The 22,267-nt window shown below is 42.0% G+C and overlaps 2 protein-coding genes across 6 annotated transcripts in view; one reads left to right on the forward strand and one right to left on the reverse strand.

Moving 5' to 3' along the window:
* ALG6 (ALG6 alpha-1,3-glucosyltransferase) overlaps positions 1-22,267 on the forward strand; it is a 35,090-nt gene that overhangs the window by 3,990 nt on the left and 8,833 nt on the right. For 2 of the 3 annotated variants that reach the window (XM_085886073.1, XM_085886072.1), the window contains exons 2-10: positions 253-337; positions 1,070-1,159; positions 3,139-3,227; positions 4,573-4,655; positions 9,758-9,822; positions 10,748-10,930; positions 11,114-11,249; positions 11,720-11,805; positions 19,460-19,544. In XM_085886073.1, the coding sequence (XP_085742199.1) occupies positions 253-337; positions 1,070-1,159; positions 3,139-3,227; positions 4,573-4,655; positions 9,758-9,822; positions 10,748-10,930; positions 11,114-11,249; positions 11,720-11,805; positions 19,460-19,544 (902 nt within the window). The remainder of the gene's footprint in view (positions 1-252; positions 338-1,069; positions 1,160-3,138; positions 3,228-4,572; positions 4,656-9,757; positions 9,823-10,747; positions 10,931-11,113; positions 11,250-11,719; positions 11,806-19,459; positions 19,545-22,267) is intronic. The other variant, XM_085886074.1, reaches the window with a different exon arrangement.
* The window catches only part of RNASEH2A (ribonuclease H2 subunit A), a 66,640-nt gene continuing 55,354 nt past the window's right edge, over positions 10,982-22,267 (reverse strand). For 2 of the 3 annotated variants that reach the window (XM_085886080.1, XM_085886076.1), the window contains exon 9: positions 13,351-20,550. In XM_085886080.1, coding sequence (XP_085742206.1) covers positions 20,430-20,550 — 121 coding nt within the window. In that variant the 3' untranslated portion in view covers positions 13,351-20,429. Of the gene's footprint in view, positions 11,936-13,350; positions 20,551-22,267 lie in introns of those variants that run through there. The other variant, XM_085886077.1, reaches the window with a different exon arrangement.

Here is a 22,267-nt window from a genome sequence, read left to right on the forward strand (position 1 = left end):
TGCTGGCAAGTTTCAATTATATCGGACCAGTGGTTGTCGAGAAACAGCGGTCGCAGACACACACACACACACACACACACACACACACACACACACACACACACACACACACACACACACACACACACACACACACACACACACACACACACACACACACTGCTGGAATTATAGATAGATGTCAATCAAATCAAGTGACCTTTGTCATACTCAAACTGCCAAGGAGTGACATGATGTCGATGCTTTTGACAGGCAGTGGGAAACCACCGATGTTTGGGGACTACGAAGCTCAGAGACACTGGCAGGAGATCACGATCAACTTACCAGCAACTGCTTGGTACCGAAGGACTATCATCGACAAGTTTTATTCTGTCTTTGCTTCCTCCCTTTAACCACCATTTGAGTCGGAGAGATTCCACCAAGTTTCCAAACTTCTTCAAACACTCCCTCTGTATTCATCGATCATTTAATTCCCCAATGGAACTTATCTTTCGAATAAACCTGGTGGTGGCTTAACGGATAAGGTGGCTGGCTTAAGATCTTGGGGTCTCGAGTTTGAGCCGGTTTCCGTTGAATTAACACCAGGTGGGGTTGATTCAGCCTGTCATCCTTCCGAGGTCAGCAAAATGACTACCAGCTTACTGGTAACGGGGCACTGCATCAGTGGCACAGCCGTGATCCCAGCAATGAGGCAACCAGCAGCCACAGACTGCATATGAAATAATAAAATTTTTTTTCCCAAATCTGAATGTTTATGACACACTTTAACATAACCCAAATGCGTAAGATGACATTACTTATGTTTGGAGTGTTTGATGGAGGGGACAGGGGAAGGTAGTGGGGTAAATGGATAAAAAGATTCATGGAAGAGATGGTTCTAGAAGAGAGAGGGGGCTGTGCGGGGGGGGGCTCATCAGAATTGAAGAGGTATCAGGTCAGTTTGGCATCTGACCACTTTGACTAATTTTTTGCTACTTTGATCTGTATTGTTTTGAGACTTCCACCTTTGGGGCACTAAGGGTATTTAAATAATATAATAAATGCAACTGTGAGATTGTTGTGTTGACAGGTACGTGAACGGCACAGATAACGACTTGCACTATTGGGGACTCGACTACCCTCCACTTACTGCCTACCACAGCCTGCTGTGTGCTCTTGTGTAAGTCTCTCCAAGCCGTTGTCTCGGTGTTACCTTTACCCCCTCTCTATTAATATTTACTACTCTACTCCCTATTGCTGTGTTTCCACCTCAATACCACCTTCCTCTGCTTTCCTCAAAGGTTTTGATTTTCTCTTCAATATTTTTCGTGCCTTTCTCTACGATAGGCCATGTGCATATTATGTATGAAGACATTATGAAACTTTTAGCCTCCCTTCCCTTCCCCCCCCCAACCCCCCACTCTACATTCTCATTTTAATTACCGTATTTCTCTTTCTAACCCTTTTCTCTCTTCTCCTGCCTTCCCTTCTTATCCCGATATTACACAATAACCTACCCACTGCCCCTCAATCCACGAGTACTTGTCATGTATAAATTACCGGGATTACTCAAAACTTTACTGAAGAGCTTCGAGCTTCCATGCGGCACTCCAAAACAGTAATTTAACTCGCTATCATTTGCATTCCCATCTTTGAGTGCATTCTACCTTTTAACGGCTCGGCACGAATATATTCTTAAATTTCCTTTTTAGGTCATCTCAACCGAGATGACCTAATTAAGCCGGATCGAATGTCCGTCAGCAATTTTTCTTTCCAATCTTGATGAAACTTAGTATGTGGGTAGAGGTCGATGAGTGTTGCACAACGATATAACTTTTGTCCAGGTTCAAGGTCAGGGTCAAGGTCACGAGGTCACGTAAGTTATAAAAATCGCCATTTTCAAAACCTATCTCGTCTGCCATTCTACAAGATATTCGGCAACTGTTTATTGATTATGATAGTAAAAAATATTATCTTGTATCTAACTGGAAAGATTTTTGAATTTCCGTCCCGTTTGGCCGCCACGTAACCTGGAAGATGGTCAAAAACACCTCCCGGTACAAAGAAAACTTTTTACTTCTGATCTTGATGAAATTTGGTATGTGGGTAGAGGTCGATGAGTGATACCCAACGACATATTTTTTCCCGGATTCGAGGTCACGAGGTCATGAAAGTTGCCATTTTCAAAACCTATCTCGTCTGCCATTCTACAAGATATTCAGCAACTGTTTATTGATTATGATAGTAAAAAATATTATCTTGTATCTAACTGGACAGATTTTTGAATTTCCGTCCCGTTTGGCCGCCACGTAACCTGGAAAGATGGTCAAAAACACCTCCCGGTACAAAGAAAACTTTTTACTTCCGATCTTGATGAAATTTGGTATGTGGGTAGAGGTCGATGAGTGATACCCAACGCCATATTTTTTCCCGGATTCGAGGTCACGAGGTCATGAAAGTCGCCATTTTCAAAACCTATCTCGTCTGTCATTTTAGGAGATATCTGGCAACGGTTCATCGATTATGATAGTAAAAAACATTTTAGAGATGACCGTCACCCCCACACGGGGGTAATTTTTCTTCTTCTTCTTCTTCCAGTACAAGGCTGCGAGTTGCATAATTTTCCGGAGTGTCACTGATGCAATCAATGCCCCCTGCAGGTTCGGCAGGAATTTGGAATTTGTTCAGGGTGCCAGTGTTAACTCACCTACTCTTCACGAAGGACACCGTGAGATCTTTAGCATCCACCAACTGATGCCGGCAGATGGGATGCTCAGTTTAACGTCCATCAGTGGGATCACCGAAACATTGATGCCTCTCACTGCTTCGGAGACATCAGGATGACCGTTTGTAATTGGGTCAAGATTCAAATCCAGGCTCGACGGTTCAGAGACGTGTGCATAACTTAAGGGCTTAGGCTATCCTGCCATCCCTTAATCTAGCCAAAGTACTTTCTTGCAGTTTTACTCCTCTTACATCTCCCACTTACTTTCCTTCACCTCCCCACCTTCACTCATTATTTATTCCCTTTCTTCTATAATATATTTTTGTCGCATCGCTCATCCCACATCTTGAGATATATTTTGTGTGTGTGTGTGTGTGTGTGTGTGTGTGTGTGTGTGTGTGTGTGTGTGTGTGTGTGTGTGTGTGTTTTCACAGCGCACAGCTGGTGGATCCTTCCTGGATATCCCTTTATAATTCACGAGGTCTTGAGGGTGAAATGCACAAGTTGTTCATGAGGCTAAGTGGTATGTCATGTTACCCTTGGCCATCAGCACTCAGTCACTTTACACGCCGTCTTGCACTCAAGGAGGGAGGTGGGGTGGGGAATCCACGGAAAAAAATATCAGATATTTTGAAATGTTCCTTTGACTTTGTGTGAAATTTCACAGAAATCGATGATCAGACAAAGTAGTTTGTTCGACATTCAGATTAATGAATAGTTTGTTCAAAATTAAAACGAAAAGGGTATAAACGGTGATTGCAAAACAAATCGGGCATAATCTGATTAAGATGTTTGTGATATTCAAGTTTTTTTTTTTTAGGGAACTGAGCTTTTAATGGGTCTAAATGCAAATATTGGAGTTGAGTTCAGCTGAACGATGTTCGACTCAAAGTTTCCTTTTTAGGTCATCTCGGTAGAGATGACCTAATAAAGCCAGACCAAATGTCCATCCGTCCGTCAACAATTTTTCTTTCCGATCTTAATGAAACTTAGTATGTGGGTGGAGGTCGATGAGTTGCACAATGATCTAACTTTTGTCCGGGTTCAAGGTCAGGGACGAGGTCACGTAAGTTATAAAAATCGCCATTTTCAAAACCTATCTAGTCTGCCATTCTACAAGATATTCGGCAACTGTTTATTGATTATGATAGTAAAAAAATATTATCTTGTATCTAACCGGACAGATTTTTGAATTTCCGTCCCGTTTGGCCGCCACGTAACCTGGAAGATGATCAAAAACACCTCCCGGTACAAAGAAAACTTTTTACTTCTGATCTTGATGGAATTTGGTATGTGGGTAGAGGTCGATGAGTGATACCCAACGACATATTTTTTTCCTGGATTCGAGGTCAGGGTCAAGGTCACGAGGTCATGAAAGTTGTGAAAGTCGCCATTTTCGAAACCTATCTAGTCTGTCATTTTAGGAGATATCTGGCAACGGTTCATCGATTAGGATAGTAAAAAACATTATAGAGATGACCGTCACCCCCACACGGGGGTAATGCTATTGTTTGTATCTGATTCTTTGAATGTGTGGCTTACCTACTTTCACTTCGAGGTTGCTGTCTGATAACTTAAGGAGGGATTTCTCAGTCTTGCTGCGAAACATCGGCCAGCTTCTCCTTGTTTCCCACGATGGTTGGCGTATTTAGATCAATGTTCTTTTGATTTCATCCATTGTTCTACCTGTTGGCTGACACAGATCGGCACTAGGCCTTCATGATCAAGACTCGTTCTTCATTCTGCTATAAATAACTGTGATGTTGTGTTGGCATGAAGTTTTAAAGAAATGTTTTTTTTTAATGAATTGTGGCAATGCTAATTTAAAATGAAGGTAAATTGTGAGTTGCTGTGTGTACACGTGCCAGTGTTTGTGGCAGATGTTTTGGTGTACATGCCTGCCATGGTGTGGTTGATTTCTGGCGTACCATCTGAAAAACCGAAGAAACAGGTGAATTGGTTATCCTCACTGTAATTCATGGACCGGTGTTTGTGTGTTTGTTTGTTTGTTTGTTTGTCACGCTACTTCAACAGTTAAGGGTCTGATTACATCCAGACTTGCTACATAGGATCAGCATGACCCCAATTAGTGTGTAGGGGTGTTTTTATCTTTGCTGGTGGTCTTGAGGGGGTGAGGAGGAAAGGGAGGCGGAGGGGAATTCTCTATGTAAATGTGTATGGTGTAGCACCTCCTCCAGGTGGGGGAGGGTATTACAAATCTTCATGATTTACAGTCCTGCATTCCTGTCCCCACATTTTCCTGTGCAATGAGGTGTTTTGAATTATAAGCAGTAGGTATGTTTTTGCTCCATGCATGTAGCCTGGGTTTTTTGTGCCTACACATAGCTGTCAGTTGCTTATCAGTTGTGCCAGTTATCAGTTGCGTATCCAAATAAAGGTGTGTGTCAGAATAACATGTTGCATGCTTGGAACAAGATCGCCTGCAGGGAGGGTACTCTGACAGTTAAGTATAATGAAGCTGCAGTGGTGTGTGTTTTAGGTTGAAATTCAGATGGCTATAAAATGAAAGTGATGAACACACAAAAGAGCACATTTGGTCATTTGGAAAACGTCAAAGAATTTGGATTTAAAAATTTTATTTCAACATAAAATATCCAGAAAGCTCAAACAAGCACATGAGTATACTTATGTAACAAGACAGCATAATTTAACAACACGGAGCCTTGCTTGGGTATATCGTTCCAGTACATCTGAGAATGAAGGATCCCGATTAAATAGTCGGACCCCGACATTTGCCAGGGATACGTTTTTGAGAAATGCTGCAAATGTCGAATCCACAAGTGTCGTGGCATTCTTTGAATGGGAAAAATTGAGATAGGTTCCCGGCGGTTTGTGATTCATTCGGAAAAAATCAAAAATCCCGTGAAAAACCATGAATATGTGAGGCACAGGGCCGCGAATGTGGAAGCAGGTCAGAAAAACGACTACGTGAAGCACAGGGCCGCAAATGTAGAAGCAGGTCACATTTTATGAACCACGAATACGTAGGGTCCGCGAATGGTGGAATTGTGAATATCGGGGTCCGACAGTTCTTTAAGTCTTTTATTTACGTTGGGGATGCGTTGCTGGAAAACACGTTCAGCGAAACAATGTAAAACAAACCCTATTTTACCATTGCCGCCTTCTTCTTTAACAAGCACAAGTATTGCTACGTTCTTATGGGGTTGGCCGGGGGAAGCCGAGCCAAAGTCTTCCATGAATCGGCTGGCCAGGTCTGACATTTGACAAAGTAGTTCGGGCATGAATTTGGAATTTGTTTCGGGTGCCGGCGATAACTCGCATACTCTTCGTGAAGGACACTGTCGGATCCTTCAACGTCCGCCAACTAATATTGGCAGACGGAACGCCAGTTTCACGTCCATCTGAGGGATAGCGCACACAATGATGAATCACCCTGCCTGTGAAACACCGGGGTGACAGTTTATAGCTGGGACTGGATTCAAACCCAGGATAGACGGCTTTGAGGAAAGTGTGCGCTTCTCTCGGCCATCCTGCCAGCCCATGTTTTACCATTGGCTTGACGATAAAAATTTAGGATATCTTCTTGAGGACATCTTCTGGTCATTATTTGCAGAAAAAAAATATTGAAAACTTGCTGAGGAGAGTAGTCACCTTCTTCTATGACACATTTGAGATGTTGTGGGTGTTGTTTCGCCACCTCATAGTCCACACTGGCAGCCTCACCAGTCACTTTTATGTTATACAGTTTGCAACGATGTGTAAACCCGTTGAAACAAACCACGGCTTGCCGAAAAGGTTTCCTGCAGTTAAACCCTCACTCATTATTTAAGTCCTGAAAAAGTGATTTTGTTTTTTTCCTGTATCATCATTATATCCACAAGAATGTTCTGTCGACTTTGATCTTCAGTCCAAACACTTAACAGTAGCTCCATATTATCCATCACCTTATCTCTGCTTTTTGTTATTCCAGCAGCATTTTAATAATGGGGTCACTTTTGAGCACATTCTCTTATTTTATCAGCGTTGGCACGTGTTATGTGGATTGGGTAGTGGGGGAGGTGGAGGGATCCATAGCTAGATTATGGTAAAAGTAGCATTGACCATGTGATCTCGTAGCGTAGTATGACCCCTGATTTAGTGAAATGTCTAGAAGTAAGTTGTATGTAATATTGTTGTGGGCCAGGGGTCGGTGGCTTGGAACGACCGCTAGATGGAGCAGTAGGGCCGTCTCCCACCGAACACCCGGAATTGAAGGTCATCACCCCGGATAACTCCAGAGTCGACGGGTCGTTTAAAGGACCGTGGTCGCCAATATTTAGACCGCGCGGTTTGGGTCTTTGTCTGATTCCAATTTACCTAATTAGCCGTGCGGTCTCGCTACCGGGGAAGCCACACCCTCGGCCAGCTTTGTCCGAACCGAGTCGCTGTTACCGACTCGGATCCGGCGTAATCGAGCGGGAATTACCAAAGCCATGCCGATCCAAATGACAATTTACGGCACAAGCGGCCTCACTAATTCTCAAGCCTGAACCATACTGGGCCAATGAAAGAAATACAGACAACGAACTGGAACATTTAACAGTTATTTATTTACAATAATTGGGAAGGGAGACACAGAGCAGACTTAATCACGAATAAAAAATGCAGGCAAATGTACAATGGCAATCACTTAAACGATTTCTACTTATCAGACTGGCCACAGACAGACACACACACACACCCAAAAAGAAATGGACCTCGTGGGTCTTTATTCGGCCCTTCAGCTCGGGAGGGAAGGCGAGCTGAGGGTCAGAGTCTTGCTGGGTACCTGGCCCCTCGTGCGGTTTCACCGACCCGCACTTGTGGAGCTCGGAGTCTGTGGAAGGGAACGGGGATTCCCAGCTCGAGCGCTCCAACACAACCCACCATGGTGGGACTCGAACCCACGACCCAGAATCCAACGAGCGCAGCCAGGATCCCACGAATGACCCGGCTAGCCACGAACGACTATCGACGACACGAGCACCATGAACCACCTCCGCCATGAGCACCAACACGACCACCGACCACCAAGGAACCCCAAAAAAGACCGACTCACTGAGACAGCTCGCCACCCTTCTTATCCCTCCCCTGGACGGGTGGAGGGATCTGCTCTGAGGTAACTCTCCTCCGGATTGGTCTGCAGGCGTCGGGCGATTGTTGTCCTCCCCTCATTGGACGAGGCGAACATTCCATCTGGCTGGGATGGGGTCGGCTCTGAGGTGACTCACCCCCGATTGGGCGAGGCGAACATTTCATCCCGCTGGGATGGGGTCGGCTCTGCGCTGAACTCACCCCGCCTATGACCGTGGCCTCGAACACGTGCGTAATGGCGCTGGAGGAGTGGAGGGGGATTGATGTAGAAAACGAACTAGAAAGAAACTCGCAGCGCACACATGAAATTCCCATTAGACATAAGGGATGGAGTCTAACTATCCACATATACTTAACGACATAACTGAATGATGGGACTGCTGACTGTCTGTGTGCAAAAGGCTTCCAAATTTGTAACAATATGTGCACTGAGGAGGTGGTGCTTGTGGATCAAAGGGAAGTTTTGAGTAAGGTTGCGTTGCATCAGACTCTCTGTTTAAAAGGTGAGGCCAGGTGGAGGATTTGTGAAACAACAGCACAAAGAAAGTGCTTTGCATCATTAATAAGTCAGCACATGTGCATAGGCCATGATGCGCTGCAAAAGCCCATAAGTGGCAGAGCTTCCATTTGTGTAAATACTCCTCCAGTATGCCCAGATCTCAGATGAGTTGGTTCCTGACAGATTTTAGATTGAGTCCCTTCACTACGAGTGTGATGTTATCAACAGAGGAGAGTTTGGAGGAGGTCGGCGTTGGCAGGTCGCTAACATAAAGGTTAAATAGGGTGTGGGTAGAACAGATCCCAGAGGGAGGCCATCGCTTAGTGTTCTAACATGGTTGATTTTGCTGTTGAAGCTAAAGCGGATCTTTCTGCCCCCAAAGAATACTGACAGCAGTCTGATTGTCTTCTGACAGCGGAAGACTTTTGAGACTTTGAGAAGGAGCCCAGACTGTGTCATAGACCGATGACAGTCCACCAAGGTGTTTGCCATCTTTTGTTTTCTCTGGAAGCCAGCCTTGATGATGGTGGAGAGGGCAAGAACCTGATTACAGGTACTGCAGCTGGGCTCAAAGTCCCCCTGCTCATCAGGTCGGAAGGCCTCCAGGGTGGTGGTTAAATGGGAGAGTGGGGCCCTCTCCATCAGATTTCCCGTCACTGATAGTAAGGCTATAGGGCGATAGTTTCAGGGCAAGTCTGCTGCTTACCAGTTTTTAGGATGGCAACATTAGCCTTCTTCCACGATGTTCCGGCCATTCTCGCAAAACAATGTAAGTAGAGGACTTACTGTAGATGTGTATGCACTCACACACTGAAAAATTACAATCTCCTTTCCCTGTGTGGATGTGTTTTTATTATTTTTTTTTTTGAAGCACCGAATGTTTCAGATAATGTGAGCTTTACATTTATTACCTCCACCACCAAAGGTGGACAGAGGTTATGTCCTCACCTCTACACCTGTGAACAGGCTATCTCAAAAAGTATCTGGACGGATTTGGATGAAACTTCGAAACTTGGTGGACTGCTTGGGTGTGTGACAAGGATGAATTGATTTAGATTTTGATGAATATCTCAATCCGGATAATGTAATTTTTTAAGTGGTTCTTCACCATTGAGAAATAGGATCAAAAATGATATATTTTTTGACGTTTCAAATAGTTGTGGCAAAAAAAAAGAAAGACAAATTATGACAAAACTTGGTGGAAAAGTTGGGTCGGTGACAAGAACAAGTCGATTTGATTTAGATTCAGCTACGGATCCAGATCCAGCCTCTCGGTGGGATACAAAATGTAAACTGTTCAGCCTGGTGGAGGTGTGGACTCCACCGAGTGTCGTTGTAGTTATGTGCTGTATTCGACAGCAACATATTTTTCCCACGTTACATTCGCATTTTGTGATGTGTTCATCATCGTATAAAACAATAATTATTGAAGGTGATTGTGTCCCTTACTTGTCCCACAGATCTTTAACCTGCTTTGTGTCCTTCTTTATCCGGGTCTCATCCTCATCGACTATGGACATTTCCAATATCCACACAGATCGGAAGCCAATTGGAAATGGTTATATATATATATATATATATATATATATATATATATATATATATATATATATATATATATATATATATATATATATATTATATATATATATATATATATATATATATATATATATATATATATAGTAGGTATATTGTATGTTAAAGTGGGAGCTAAAATGAAAAGTCAAACAAACTTTATAGGATATAAAGGAAATGACAATTTCCCATTGAATACTTTTTTGTGTGTGTCTCGGCCCATTAGGCCTTTCTGCTTACTCATTCTATTTTGGCCTTGTCGCAGTCTATGGCCTTGATGATCTCCAGTAGATTGCATGTACCCTTATAAAAGTCTTTTTTGAATCTCTCATGAGATCTAATGATAATTGATAGGAATCTTATGAGATCCCATTAATGAAATAACCGGATAGTTTTGTAAAGGTAGTCGCCTTTGCATAATCACAATCGTACCATGGTACGATTATATCCGTCATCGTGGACATTTCCGATTTCCGAGCATGAACTTCATCCCAAGAAATACTCATGATCTCATTTTGTCATTCAAATGGATGTCATGGTGGAGGTCATGTCCCAGACATTTATATTCCTGATCTTGTGTAAGCAACCCCGAGAGGCAGGGGTAAAGTGAGGTGTGCCAGTGGTATAGACTGTATTCGTTACCTCCCCTATCAAGGTCCATCCATCCACAGGACCCCAAATTGATACTTGTCTTATGTATTAGGTGTTAGGCCTGCAAGGCGTTTGTTACCTCAATATGATGAGTGAAATAATTTGCTGAAGGATTCAAGAACGACCTTGATGAATTATCCCGTCGGTTATATAGTTCATTCCTGAGTGCTGTCTCAGATGAGTCGGCATGTTGTCACGATTTTCCCTTGACACCACTGCACGTACAATGCGGTGAGCCTGGGGCTGGCTGCATGGGCAGTGCTTGCAGTGAAAAGCAAGAACAACCTCCTTGGTGCCATTTTCTTTTCACTTTCCCTCAACTACAAGCAAATGGAACTTTATCACGCTCTTCCATTCTTCTGCATCCTCTTCGGGAGATGTCTGCAGCTTGGGAAATGCAAAGGGTGATGTTTGCTTTTTAAAATCTTTAATAATATTTTTCTTTCTCATTTGCATTCTCAATCTTTTTTTTTTTCTGTGGTCTCTAGTTCTTCCATTTTGGCAAACCCCCCCAAAAACCCCTTGATTAATGATCTTGCATCATGATATCAAACTTTAATCTACTCTCTACTGCTGCTGTTTTGCAGATTCCTCTTGTTCATGATGTTGGCTTTAACTGTGACGCTGACCTTTGTGCTGTGTTGGCTGCCATTTCTGCATACTTCGCAGGATGCCCTGGCCGTGCTTTACCGGCTCTTCCCTTTTGATAGAGGGTTGTACGAGGTCAGATAGGGGTCACCTGCATCCTCTATTCCTACTGTTCCCTCCCTCGTCTGCATTTCTCATTCTTTTGAACTGTAAATTTACTTTGGAAATTGTGAAGATATTGTTTGGAGGAATGGTGCTGGTTTTATGCTGTTGTGTGCTTTCTTTATACCTCAAATTTGATCAGTCACTAGGAAACTATGTTAATTACGAGGGCATTTGAGCATTGATAGCCTTCGTAGTTTGAGTTCCGTTCCAATGGCCAGAGAGCACAGACTCAAATCCACTGTCCTACATTGATGTTTTTAATGTCTTTGTCCTTCATAGGTACAAGTTCCACTGTGAACTGCATTCATTGCAGAATATAAATATAAAGCGACAGAACCGAACAGAACTTGTGGAATGATTTGATTCACGATAAAAGCAAAAAAATATTTACAAAAATTAACTTACCATGATGACTTCCTTTCATTTTTTTTTCTTTTCAGGACAAAGTTGCCAATGTCTGGTGTACCTTGTCTGTTCTTGTCAAAATCCGCACCATCATCCCTCTACATATGCAACTGTGGCTCAGGTTTGCCCACCTTTCTCATCTTCAATAACTCCTGAATTCATTTTCAGCAATGAACTTTTATGTTGCACTGAAAACGACTCTTGATTTGACTTTGACAAAGTCTTAACATTGTGTAAGGCTTGCAGAGGAGCTGTAGCAGAGGAGACAAAAACACGAGACAACACCAGACTTAACACACACCCAGGCAAAAATGCGAGTTAGAACTGTAGAATATGAGAGATTTACTCTCATATACTACAGTAGTCTGTAGAGAATTACTACAGGAAAGGCATGTTATTTTTGCCTGGGCAGCCACTGAGCTTGGGAGAAGCGATGTAATTTGCTGGTGCACTCTGGGTGCCAATGATGCCATCTTGTGACATCACTTTTCTCTCCGCAGTCAGCGGGGAAATCTCTTCCTCCCCCCCTCCCTTTCCACTGCCAAGAGATGGTTTTGTCCATGCTGTATCCATGATCCATTATTTTAATATTGTCCATATGTTCTCCTCCATCCTAATTCCAAGATATGTTTTCTTGATCACAGATTGTCCGTGCTCGATTAATAAAAAATTAACTAAACACTGAGCATCAGTAAGGTATGACTTGGCGAGGGTCGAATTTGAGCTGCCCACATCCATGACTCAGAGCAGATGCTCAAACCAAACCGAGTGTGGTACTATATTTTCCCATCATTCATGTCTCTGATTCCCATCGAAAAGGATTTAAATTTGATTCCTATTTGAGAGTTTTAATCCTTACAAGGGTGCTTCAAATTGAAAATGGACTTTTGTTTATACGAAGCTGGAATTTACATGATAAAACTACTTGGGTATAAAACTTGTACTGTATTTGCATTACAGAAATACTTGCTTTTCAACATATTCTCCAACTCTGGACACACCAGTCCCTTTCGAGTGGAAATATTTGTATGCCTTCAGTGTATAACTAGAACGGCACTATGAAGAGCGCATACCTCAGTTGGGCTGAACAGTTTGTTTTGTATCCTACTGATAGGCCGGACCTGAACCAAAATCAAATGGGCTTGTTCTCGTCACCTACCCAACTCATCTACCAAGTTTTGTCATCATCGGGCCTGGGTTCAGAGAGTGCAAGGTCCTGTTTTCTGTACACTACATGTAGCCAGATATGTGAAATTTGCTCAGGGGATATTTTGAACTCTAAATTCAAATTGTTCATGAAATTTGAACTTTCAATCGTTTATTGAATTTGTAGGTAGGGTAGTGGGCTCTGAAGACGTGACTGGCCTCTCAGGGTTGTGGTTGGAATCCAGTTGAATTCAGTAGTATTAGGGACTTGGAATGTAAGATGTGGAGACTGAGCTAGTCTAAGGATAATTGGATCCTAACCAACAGAACTGATATAATGTAAGGGTAATTGCATCCTAACCAACAGAACTGAGCTCGTCTAAGAGTAATTGGATCCTAATCAACAGAACTTTGCTAGTCTAAGAGTAATTGGATCCTAATCAACAGAACTTTGCTAGTCTAAGAGTAATTGGATCCTAACCAACAGAAATGAGTTAGTTCTTTGTTTCCTTTTTAAAAAAAATATGCTGAAGGCCACAGGCACGGACTGAATAGTGCTCATCGAGGCCAAATTACTGGATGAATGGAAAAGTAAGAAAAGGGACAATAGACAAAGAGTTTTTGAGAAAGTAAAAAATCTGCTTTTTGAAAAGGGGAAGGCCATAGTCCGTGAGCCAGTAGAGTTGGTCGGTACCATCAGGGGGGAATAATTCTCATCGTGATTTTTGGCAAGATATACAACCCGAGAGTTAGAATGTGATAGCATTGCATTGGTGGTAGCTATTTGTGTGTTATCACCCTGTTTATATGCCTACCCTTAAATAAGCTTTTGTGCAAAATGGCCAGTACAAGGTACAACATCCTACTTCAACTTTACCACATTTTTTCTTATCAGTCAAACATTAACATTGAAATTTGGCTCATCTTTTGCTCGGATAATTTGCTTCTCAACATGCCGAGGTTGAAAGGTATGTCATTGGTGACACATATATCAGTCTATTTCCTGTGTGATAAATCATACCGCCTTTGGAAAAGTATTTGTCCATCATTTACTGTGGAGAGTAAATAAAAGTTCTGGAACAATATAATTACATGGCTGTTTAGCAAATTTATTAAGAAATCCAAAAATATAAATTTCTTTTTTTGTATGTTGTATATTAAGATCAGTATAGCAGACAATGTTACCCCACCCCCAAAATGAAAAAAAAAATGCCTAATTTGGACGGATTTATGTAGTTTGGTCAATGTCATGATTTTTCATTGGTGTTATTGAAGGATACTTTCCAAGAATCAAACAAAGGTAAATGATAGCATGTTCATGATCAAGATTAAAGTTTTTTCCCTGTAATTTCTAAAAAAAATACAGAATTTCAGGGATTTAGATACTCAATAATGCACATATGAAGGTATCAAACACCTGTATTACACAATATAAACCAATTAGACAGTAGCAAGATGGTTAATCATGTGCAATCTGATGAATGAGTCAAAGGTGAAAATGAAACACAATCTTCTGTTGTGGGGCATAACATTACAGAATAGAAACACAAATGTGGTATTCCACACTAAAAAGGCCATTACCTAGGCCCAATGTGTTTCTGATAAACATATTGTCTTATGAACCAAAGACAGGTCCTTTGTATTTTCTAAGACATCTCTGATCATATGCAATGATTGTCAGTGATATAAAATGTTCAAGATAAATTTAATAATCATGATCATTATCCAGTTCTTCAATATTCTCATTTAAACTTTCCCCATCGTCTGACTCAAAGATGGATGCCTGGTTCTCAGTCTTCTGGCAGTCTGTACATATCAGTGCATTTCAGTCCATTTGACAAACACACACATTTTGGTAGTGAACACTTCCTTTTACAATTGCAGGCCAATAAATCAAGAACCGCCTCAGGTGCTCGTATTTAAACATGGTATCCATTAATTAGGGTAAGGGCAAAAAACTTCCGTTCCATTTTTTATGAAAACAAAATCATATGTTCTGCAATGTATCAGTACTGGACTGTCAGAGCCTATAATTGGAAACACTACATGCTCAGCTAGTTTTAACATCTGTTTTGAAAAGGAAATAATATGGGCTACGTGCCTAACAATTTTCAAGAAGATATAGCTTACATTAAGAGAGAACCATTAGTTTTAAATAGAACTAGACGACCCATGAACCCGTTGGGTTCCCGTTGTGACAGCGGTTGATGAAAAAAAAATTTTTTTTCAAGAAAAAATAAAGATAGCTCCAGCGAATTATACCGCTGAGGTTGTTTGCATTGATCAAATTCTCCTGAAGAGTACTTGACTGAATTGGGAATTGATTTTTTAAATTTTTTTTCGTTTCCTGATTTCAACGAAACTTGATACTGCACACCGCAGGAGAAAGGTGAGTCAGGTGGCCCTAAAATTCTTGTGCTATCCTGTACTGTTTTGGCTGTATTTTGGGAACATACATATATACATACATACATACTGTTACGAATCTGGAAACCATGCACACTCAACATTCAGGTCCCAAAGTTAGTTATGCCGGTAAGTACGTGTGGGATGGGTCCCTTTCCTTTTTGTCTAGTGGGGGACTCGAAAACGTGCGTTGTGACGTCTTTAGTTAGGTTATTACATCAGCCATTTTGTCAGAAGAGTGGGAAAAAACGGGAGTGGTGTGGATGGAAGGTCGTGTGTCGTCGTTGGCGTTGGCGCAAAGAGTTCGGTGGACAAGAGTTCTGTGGACAGGAGTGGAGTGGACGAAAGGAGCCATGGTTGTTGTTTTGCGCTTTGTCGGTGGCTGCACGGAGAAGTCGGTTTTGTTGGCACGTGGACGGATCAGAGTTCGAGTGCCCCGACGATTCGCCACGCGGATGCCGTCCCGAACCACGAGCCTGGCACGAGTTCCCGGACCGTGCCCCGACGACCATTAGCCACCAGGTGCCGCATTTCCGAGCATGCTTCCCTGCGATGGCAGGTACTCTTTTCCTCTGACCTCCAACTCGTCTCTCCTCACTTCAAACGGCTGCGAGGTAGGGTGGTCCAAAAAAGTCGAAAAAAATAGAATGTTGCTCCACAAGCTTAAAATTATTCTAATATGATCCAATAACTCGCATAAATTTTTTAGCTTGATCGGAGGTGATCCAGAGGTTGCTCCATGTGACGACTTTTTTAGTCTCATGACTTGAATAAATTAGGGTATGGTCAGGTACGATTACGGGTACATCTCGATGTCCGAGGTGGAAATGGAGTGCATTTTCGAACTCGATGGGGTCGATTTACTCTAAGAAATGACTGCACCGACATTGAATTCACTACCATTTCGTAAATATGACCTAAAACAAGATTTATCATTACTGGAGTTAAGTAACTAATCCTACTCATTTCGATACGTTCTAATCTATAATTAATTTGTTGTCCGTCGAAACATTTCATAGAGTAAATCGACCCCACTGAGTTTGAAAATGCAGTCCATTTTCACCTTGGAAGTTCAGAAGTGTACGGATTCGCATCTCACCATACCCTAATTTAATATAATAATAACTAAATAAATAACTAACATATTTTTCGTGAATCATGGAATCTAAAACACTGGATGTTGGGCCGGCAAAATATAAGTTCAGGCGGGAGTGGAGACAGCAATAGAGGCGGAGATGATAGTGGTATTTGGTAAATGAGACGAAATATTCTAATAGTTTGTAATTCCATTGTTTGAAAAATTAGGGTATGGTGAGATACGAATCCGTACACTTCTGAACTTCCGAGGTGAAAATGGAGTGCATTTTCGAACTCAGTGGGGTCGATTTACTCTAAGAAATGTTTCGACGGACAACAAATTAATTATAGATTAGAACATATCGAAATGAGTCGGATTAGTTACTCAACTCCAGTAATGATAAATCTTGTTTTAGGTTATATTTTCGAAATGGTAGTGAATTCAATGCCGGTGCAGTCATTTCTTAGAGTAAATCGACCCCATAGAGTTCGAAAATGCACTCCATTTCCACCTCGGACATCCAGAAGTACCCGTAATCGTACCTGACCATACCCTAATCTAACCAACTCATGAAACTAAAAGTCGTCATATGGAGCGACCTCTAAATCACCTCCGATCAACTTAAAATTTTTTATGCACGTTATTGAATCATAGTGGAATAATTTAAGGCTTGTGGCGATAACATCTGAATTTTTTTTTTCTGCTGTTTTTGGACCACCCTACTGCGAGGGGAACAATAAAATCCTGTTTCTTTTCTTTTGTGTGTGCGCCTGAGTGTGTTGGGCCCGTCTGTTAAGTAGGAATTGTTTAAGTGCTTTTATTTGCATCATTGTAAATATTCCTTGCTTGTATATTCGCTTTAAGTCTCGCTTCTATTGTGTTTTATTTACTGTAAATAAATTTATTAGAAATGTTCCCAGTTCGTTTTCGTCCTTTCTTTATTTGGTCCAGCATGGTCCGGGCCTGAGTTCAGACGGGGTTTCATCCCCGGTAACCTGTTTAACATAGCCGGGATGTCCTGGGCAGGCCCCGCTCGACTGCAATGAGCCGGAAAGGTAGGTGGCAAAGCGGTGGTCGGTCGTGTAAATTTACTGCTGCTGGTAGAGTAAATCCGGTTCGACCAGGCGTTTCGAGGGTGTGGCTTCCCCGGTAGTTTAAATCGCGTAGTTAATTAGGTAAATTGCTTGTGGACAAATAGACCGTCGCTACGTGGTTGAATTATTGGTGACCACGGTCAGTTAATCGACCCGTCAGCTCACGGAGTTATCCGAGCGACGGCCTACCATTCCGGGGAGTCTGGTGAGAGACGGCATAAACTTCCCCACTGAGCGGTCTTTCTCGCCACCGACCCCCGGCCCACAATACATACATACAAAATGAGAGTTTTAGTAATATATAGATGTCTTCTTCTGTCTTACGCCAGTTTCAGAAAAGTTTATTTTGGGATGGGGTTACTAAACTGCTAATAACACACAAAAGGCTACCACCAATGCAATGCAACCACATAGTTTCTGACTGTAGAGATCTGTACCCTACCAAAAATTATGATGAGCATTATTCCCCTTGGATGGTACCGGTGGCCAAAAATTACCGGGTCTGGCTCATGGCCTATCATAAGTGTTTGGGAAGAAGTGATAAGGAAAAGAGCTCCATAGTTTGGCAGTGGAGGGGAAGAAACAAACATCGTAACTGCCCACCCTTGAGTTGCCAATGGCCACACAATAATCATGTGATGTAGTGGCTTGTCGAGGATTCCTTGGTCTCGCTTATGGTGGAGGTACACAAGCAGCAAGTTCTTGCAATCAGAAACCAAAGTAATCTGTAGAAAAGAGAAAGAGGGCCTACTATGCGGCGTAATTCGAGCGGGTCAAGTTTTGAGGTCACATTGGTAGAGTTGGCAAGTCGAATAATTTTGTATTCCATTCTGTCCGGGAAGTATGTGGAGCTGGAATCTCCCCACATGTGAGAGCAGTACTCTATACAAGGACGAATCGATCCTTTACATAGTTGGAGCAACTGTTCAGAGGAGAAGAAACTTCGACATCTGAACAGGACTCCCAAGTCTAAGGGTAATTGGATCCTAACCAACAGAACTGAGCTAGTCTAAAGATAATTGGATCCTAATCAACAGAACTGAGCTAGTCTAAAGAGAATTGCCCTGTCACCACTGGAATGTTCACAAAAACTGAGCTCCTTCATTAACGGTCTCCTGGAATTGGGTTATCTGTCTGTCTTACAAAGCGAATCGATGCCTTATTGAGTTTCATTCAGGGCCACATTGAGTGACATGAATGAAATTGATCTGTTATGATTATACCTTCAATGGTGGTCATTGGTACTTCAACAAGATGTTTGAACCTGACACCAATCTTTGTTAAACAGGAGTTGAATGGTATTCTAAATGGAAACCGAAACTTTACAACCCATTTTTTCTGAGAATTTGTATGAAGTTGCTTAGCCCAGTTTATGTCTCAACAGATCACGTGGTGCTAGTCCAAATTTTGCATTTGACTCTCAATGCCCTCATGGTCCATCGAGATGGGCACTAAATGCTGGTGAAAATGCAGAGCTCTCTAAAAGGCTTTAACAGAAGTTTTGAAATATTTTATTTAAAATGACTCAAATATACAGTAAGCATAACTCTAAAATATGCAGTATATAATGTGGCAAAATTCCACACACAGTCACCAACAGCAAATTTGTCTCCGACTGTCAAATCCGATCACTCACAAAGCCATTACTCAAATTTCTTGTTTGTGTGAGAGTGCGACACCCAGCAAATCGATGCTCGGTGTTCTTATGTAGATCTGACATTCACCATTGGCTTATCAGGCTTTTTTAAGCATCCCAGCTCATTATCAATATGCCTTCTGAAATGTTCTCGACTTTTAACTGGTGTGCGAGATTTCCACCAATTCAGGAATCTACTTTAGTTGGTACCTGGTTGGCCATCGTTTGTTCCCTACTGATGCAACCAACGTTGATTATGTCAGTGTTACATGGGGGCTGTTTCATTTACGTGTTCAATCCAAAACGTCTCTATTGTATGTTTTCATTTTCACTTGCATGCATGTGCACCAATCTTCTCGATCCACATGCCATGCACGGATGGTAAATGAAGTGGATGCTTGTTTGCCTGTGTCAGTGCAAGTTGCACGTTGCTGTCCTGCCTTCCATCGTGTGTTACACTGATTCACCGACCGACCTTCCGAGACTTCAAGCTATCCTTGGTAAAGTATAGCTTTCATCTCTGCACACATTCTTCTCCATGAAAAAATTTGTATGCACCTGTTGATCCAACATGATAAGATAGTTTGCAACATTAAATTACAAATTATGGAGTATAGTATTGAAACGTACAAGCAATAACATCCAATTGTAACCAAAGGGTGATTGTATTATTGGTACAATAGACTGTCAGAGTCCACCGTTGCTGCGTCCCAAGCCCGAGATGATAAAGGAGGGTTGGGCTCTGGGCTGATAACCCATTTCTGAAAAGAAAGAAAAAATTGATAAAATGTGATCAGATCTTCATCTAAGTTCAAATAATCGATAGAGGACCTGATTAAACAAATAACAAAGAAAAAAAAATCCACTTTTTCATTTATTTGTTGAGCAAAATGATTCAACATTCAATTTCTCTGTCGGAAAAAGTGTCAACATCTGGATTAATCGGTTCAATTGAGGGGGTAATTACAGTCATGTGTTTCAATCAATTGGATGACAATCAGTGGTGAGTTTGGGTGGCCCTGCCCAATGTGAAAAACAAACTTTATTCATCACCATCAGAGAGTCTGGTCTTCACCACACAAGTTTGTGGAATCATATCATGCCCTGATCAAAATAGATTTCTGAGGACCTCAGAAAAAGAGTTGTCTGCTCATCGGTCTGGAACGGGTTACAAAAGCATTTCTAAAGATGTTGGGCTCCACTAATCCACTGTCAGGTATACATTGTACAAATGGTGAAAATTCAACACCAATGTTACTCTTTCCAAGGGTGGTTGTCCAAGGAAATCACTCCAAGAGCAAGGCCGACAAGAATCCAGAAGGTCACAATGAACCCCAGGCAATATCGAAGGATCTTCAGGCCTCTCTTGCATTGGCTTTCAGTGTTCATGCCTCGACCATCAGGAAAACACTGAACAAGAAAGGTGTGCACGGGAGGAGAGCAAGAAGGAAACCGCTGCTCTCCAAGAAGAACACTGCCGCCCATCTCAAGCTTGCCAATGACCACCTGGAGGATCCAGAAGGCAATTGCAAGAATATTCTGTGGATGGATGAGTTGAAAGTGGAACTTTTTGGCTTAAATGAGAAACGTTTTGTTTGTCAAAAACCAAGCATTGCATTCCAACAAAAAAACCTCATCCCAACCATGAAGCATGGTGATGGGAGTATCATGGTTTGCGGCTGCTTTGCTGCTTGAAATGGCCAAGTCAAAGTCCAGACCTTTACCCAATTGAAATGTTGTGGCAGAACCTGAAGCGAGCAGTTCATGCTGGAAAGTCTACAAATATCTCCGAGTTAAAGTAGTTCTGTGTGGAGGAATGGGCCAAAATTCCTCCAAGCCGATGTGCCGGACTAATGAAGAGTAACAGGTAAAGGCCCAGTCACACCTTGACGTTTTCACCAGCTTATGCCGATTTTTGGAAAATTTGTGTAAAATGCTGGTACACGTCGAATACGTTATGGGTAAGTTTTGATAACATTGAGAGCACGCTGAAAAACACTGCCATACGTCGTTGTACGCTGGCTTTAAACATTGTACTTTTCGGTTGTCCTCAAATTTTCCATGCTTGAAATTTTAAGACTAATGCCAGCGTATGACTCACATGTTCCGCATAACGCTGGCCATAAGTTGTAGGCACGTCACGCGATCGTTGACACACGTTACTTGTAAGTTACTCATAAGTTGAAACACATCGAGGTAATGTTTAGCGTACCCGAAACTTATTTCTAACCTATGAGTAACGTGTTGTAGGCACATTACGCGATCGTTGACACACGTTACTTGTAAGGTACTCATAAGTCGAAACACGTCAAGGTAATGGTTAGCGTCAGTGTTCCAGACTCCCTGGGGTTTTTCTTCTTCTCCTCCTCCTCCTCCTCCTCCTCCTCTAGAACGGGCACTCGATAGAGCGCATACCTTCGCCGCTGCCACTTTTTTCCGGGCACATTTGAAAAACGTCCATGACGTCACAACCATCAGTCCGATGGATGTCAAATTTGGTGTTAGACGTCATTGAGGGCAGACCAACAAAATGGAATGATAAACACTGAAAAAAATCGAAAGTTTAAAAATTTTGACGCACTTCCAATGACGTCACTACCAATCGCGGACTACCATCCTGAAAGCTCTTATTTCACGGAACATTTTAACGTTGGTTTCATGTCAATAGCTCTATTAGATCTGAAGTTGCAAGTATATTTTGACCTTGAGTGTGACCTTGACCATAGAGTTAATTTGCAAAACCTGTTCATAAATAAGCAGATATTTTGGTACTGATCATAATGCCTGGATTTGGGACAATTTCCTTTACAAATTACATAGATATTTGATTAAAAGGCTTCCGCTCAACGATTTAAATCATAACCGCACTAGAAATCGAAGTGTCGACATCACCGTCATACCGAAGAAAAAAAACCAAAAAAAACCAAAACAAAACAGGGAGTCTGGAACACTGACGCTAACCATTACCTTGAGTGTTTCGACTTATGAGCACCTTACAAATAACTTTTGGCGACGTGTACCAACGTTCGCATATCGTGCGTACAACTTATTCCCATCGCATGCGGAATGTGTGTCATACGGCAAGTACGTCGTAAAATGTTTAACACGTTTATAATTACAAGACGTACTCCACTTAATAAGACGTATGATAGCGTACTTTAGCGTTTTATTCATGCATACCAAACTTACCCATACCGTATTCGACGTGCGCCAGCGTTTTAGA

Source organism: Eptatretus burgeri, chromosome 6 (genome assembly GCF_056783735.1).
Source record: "Eptatretus burgeri isolate ZD-2024b chromosome 6, Ebu_testis_v1, whole genome shotgun sequence".
Lineage (NCBI taxonomy): Eukaryota > Metazoa > Chordata > Myxini > Myxiniformes > Myxinidae > Eptatretus > Eptatretus burgeri.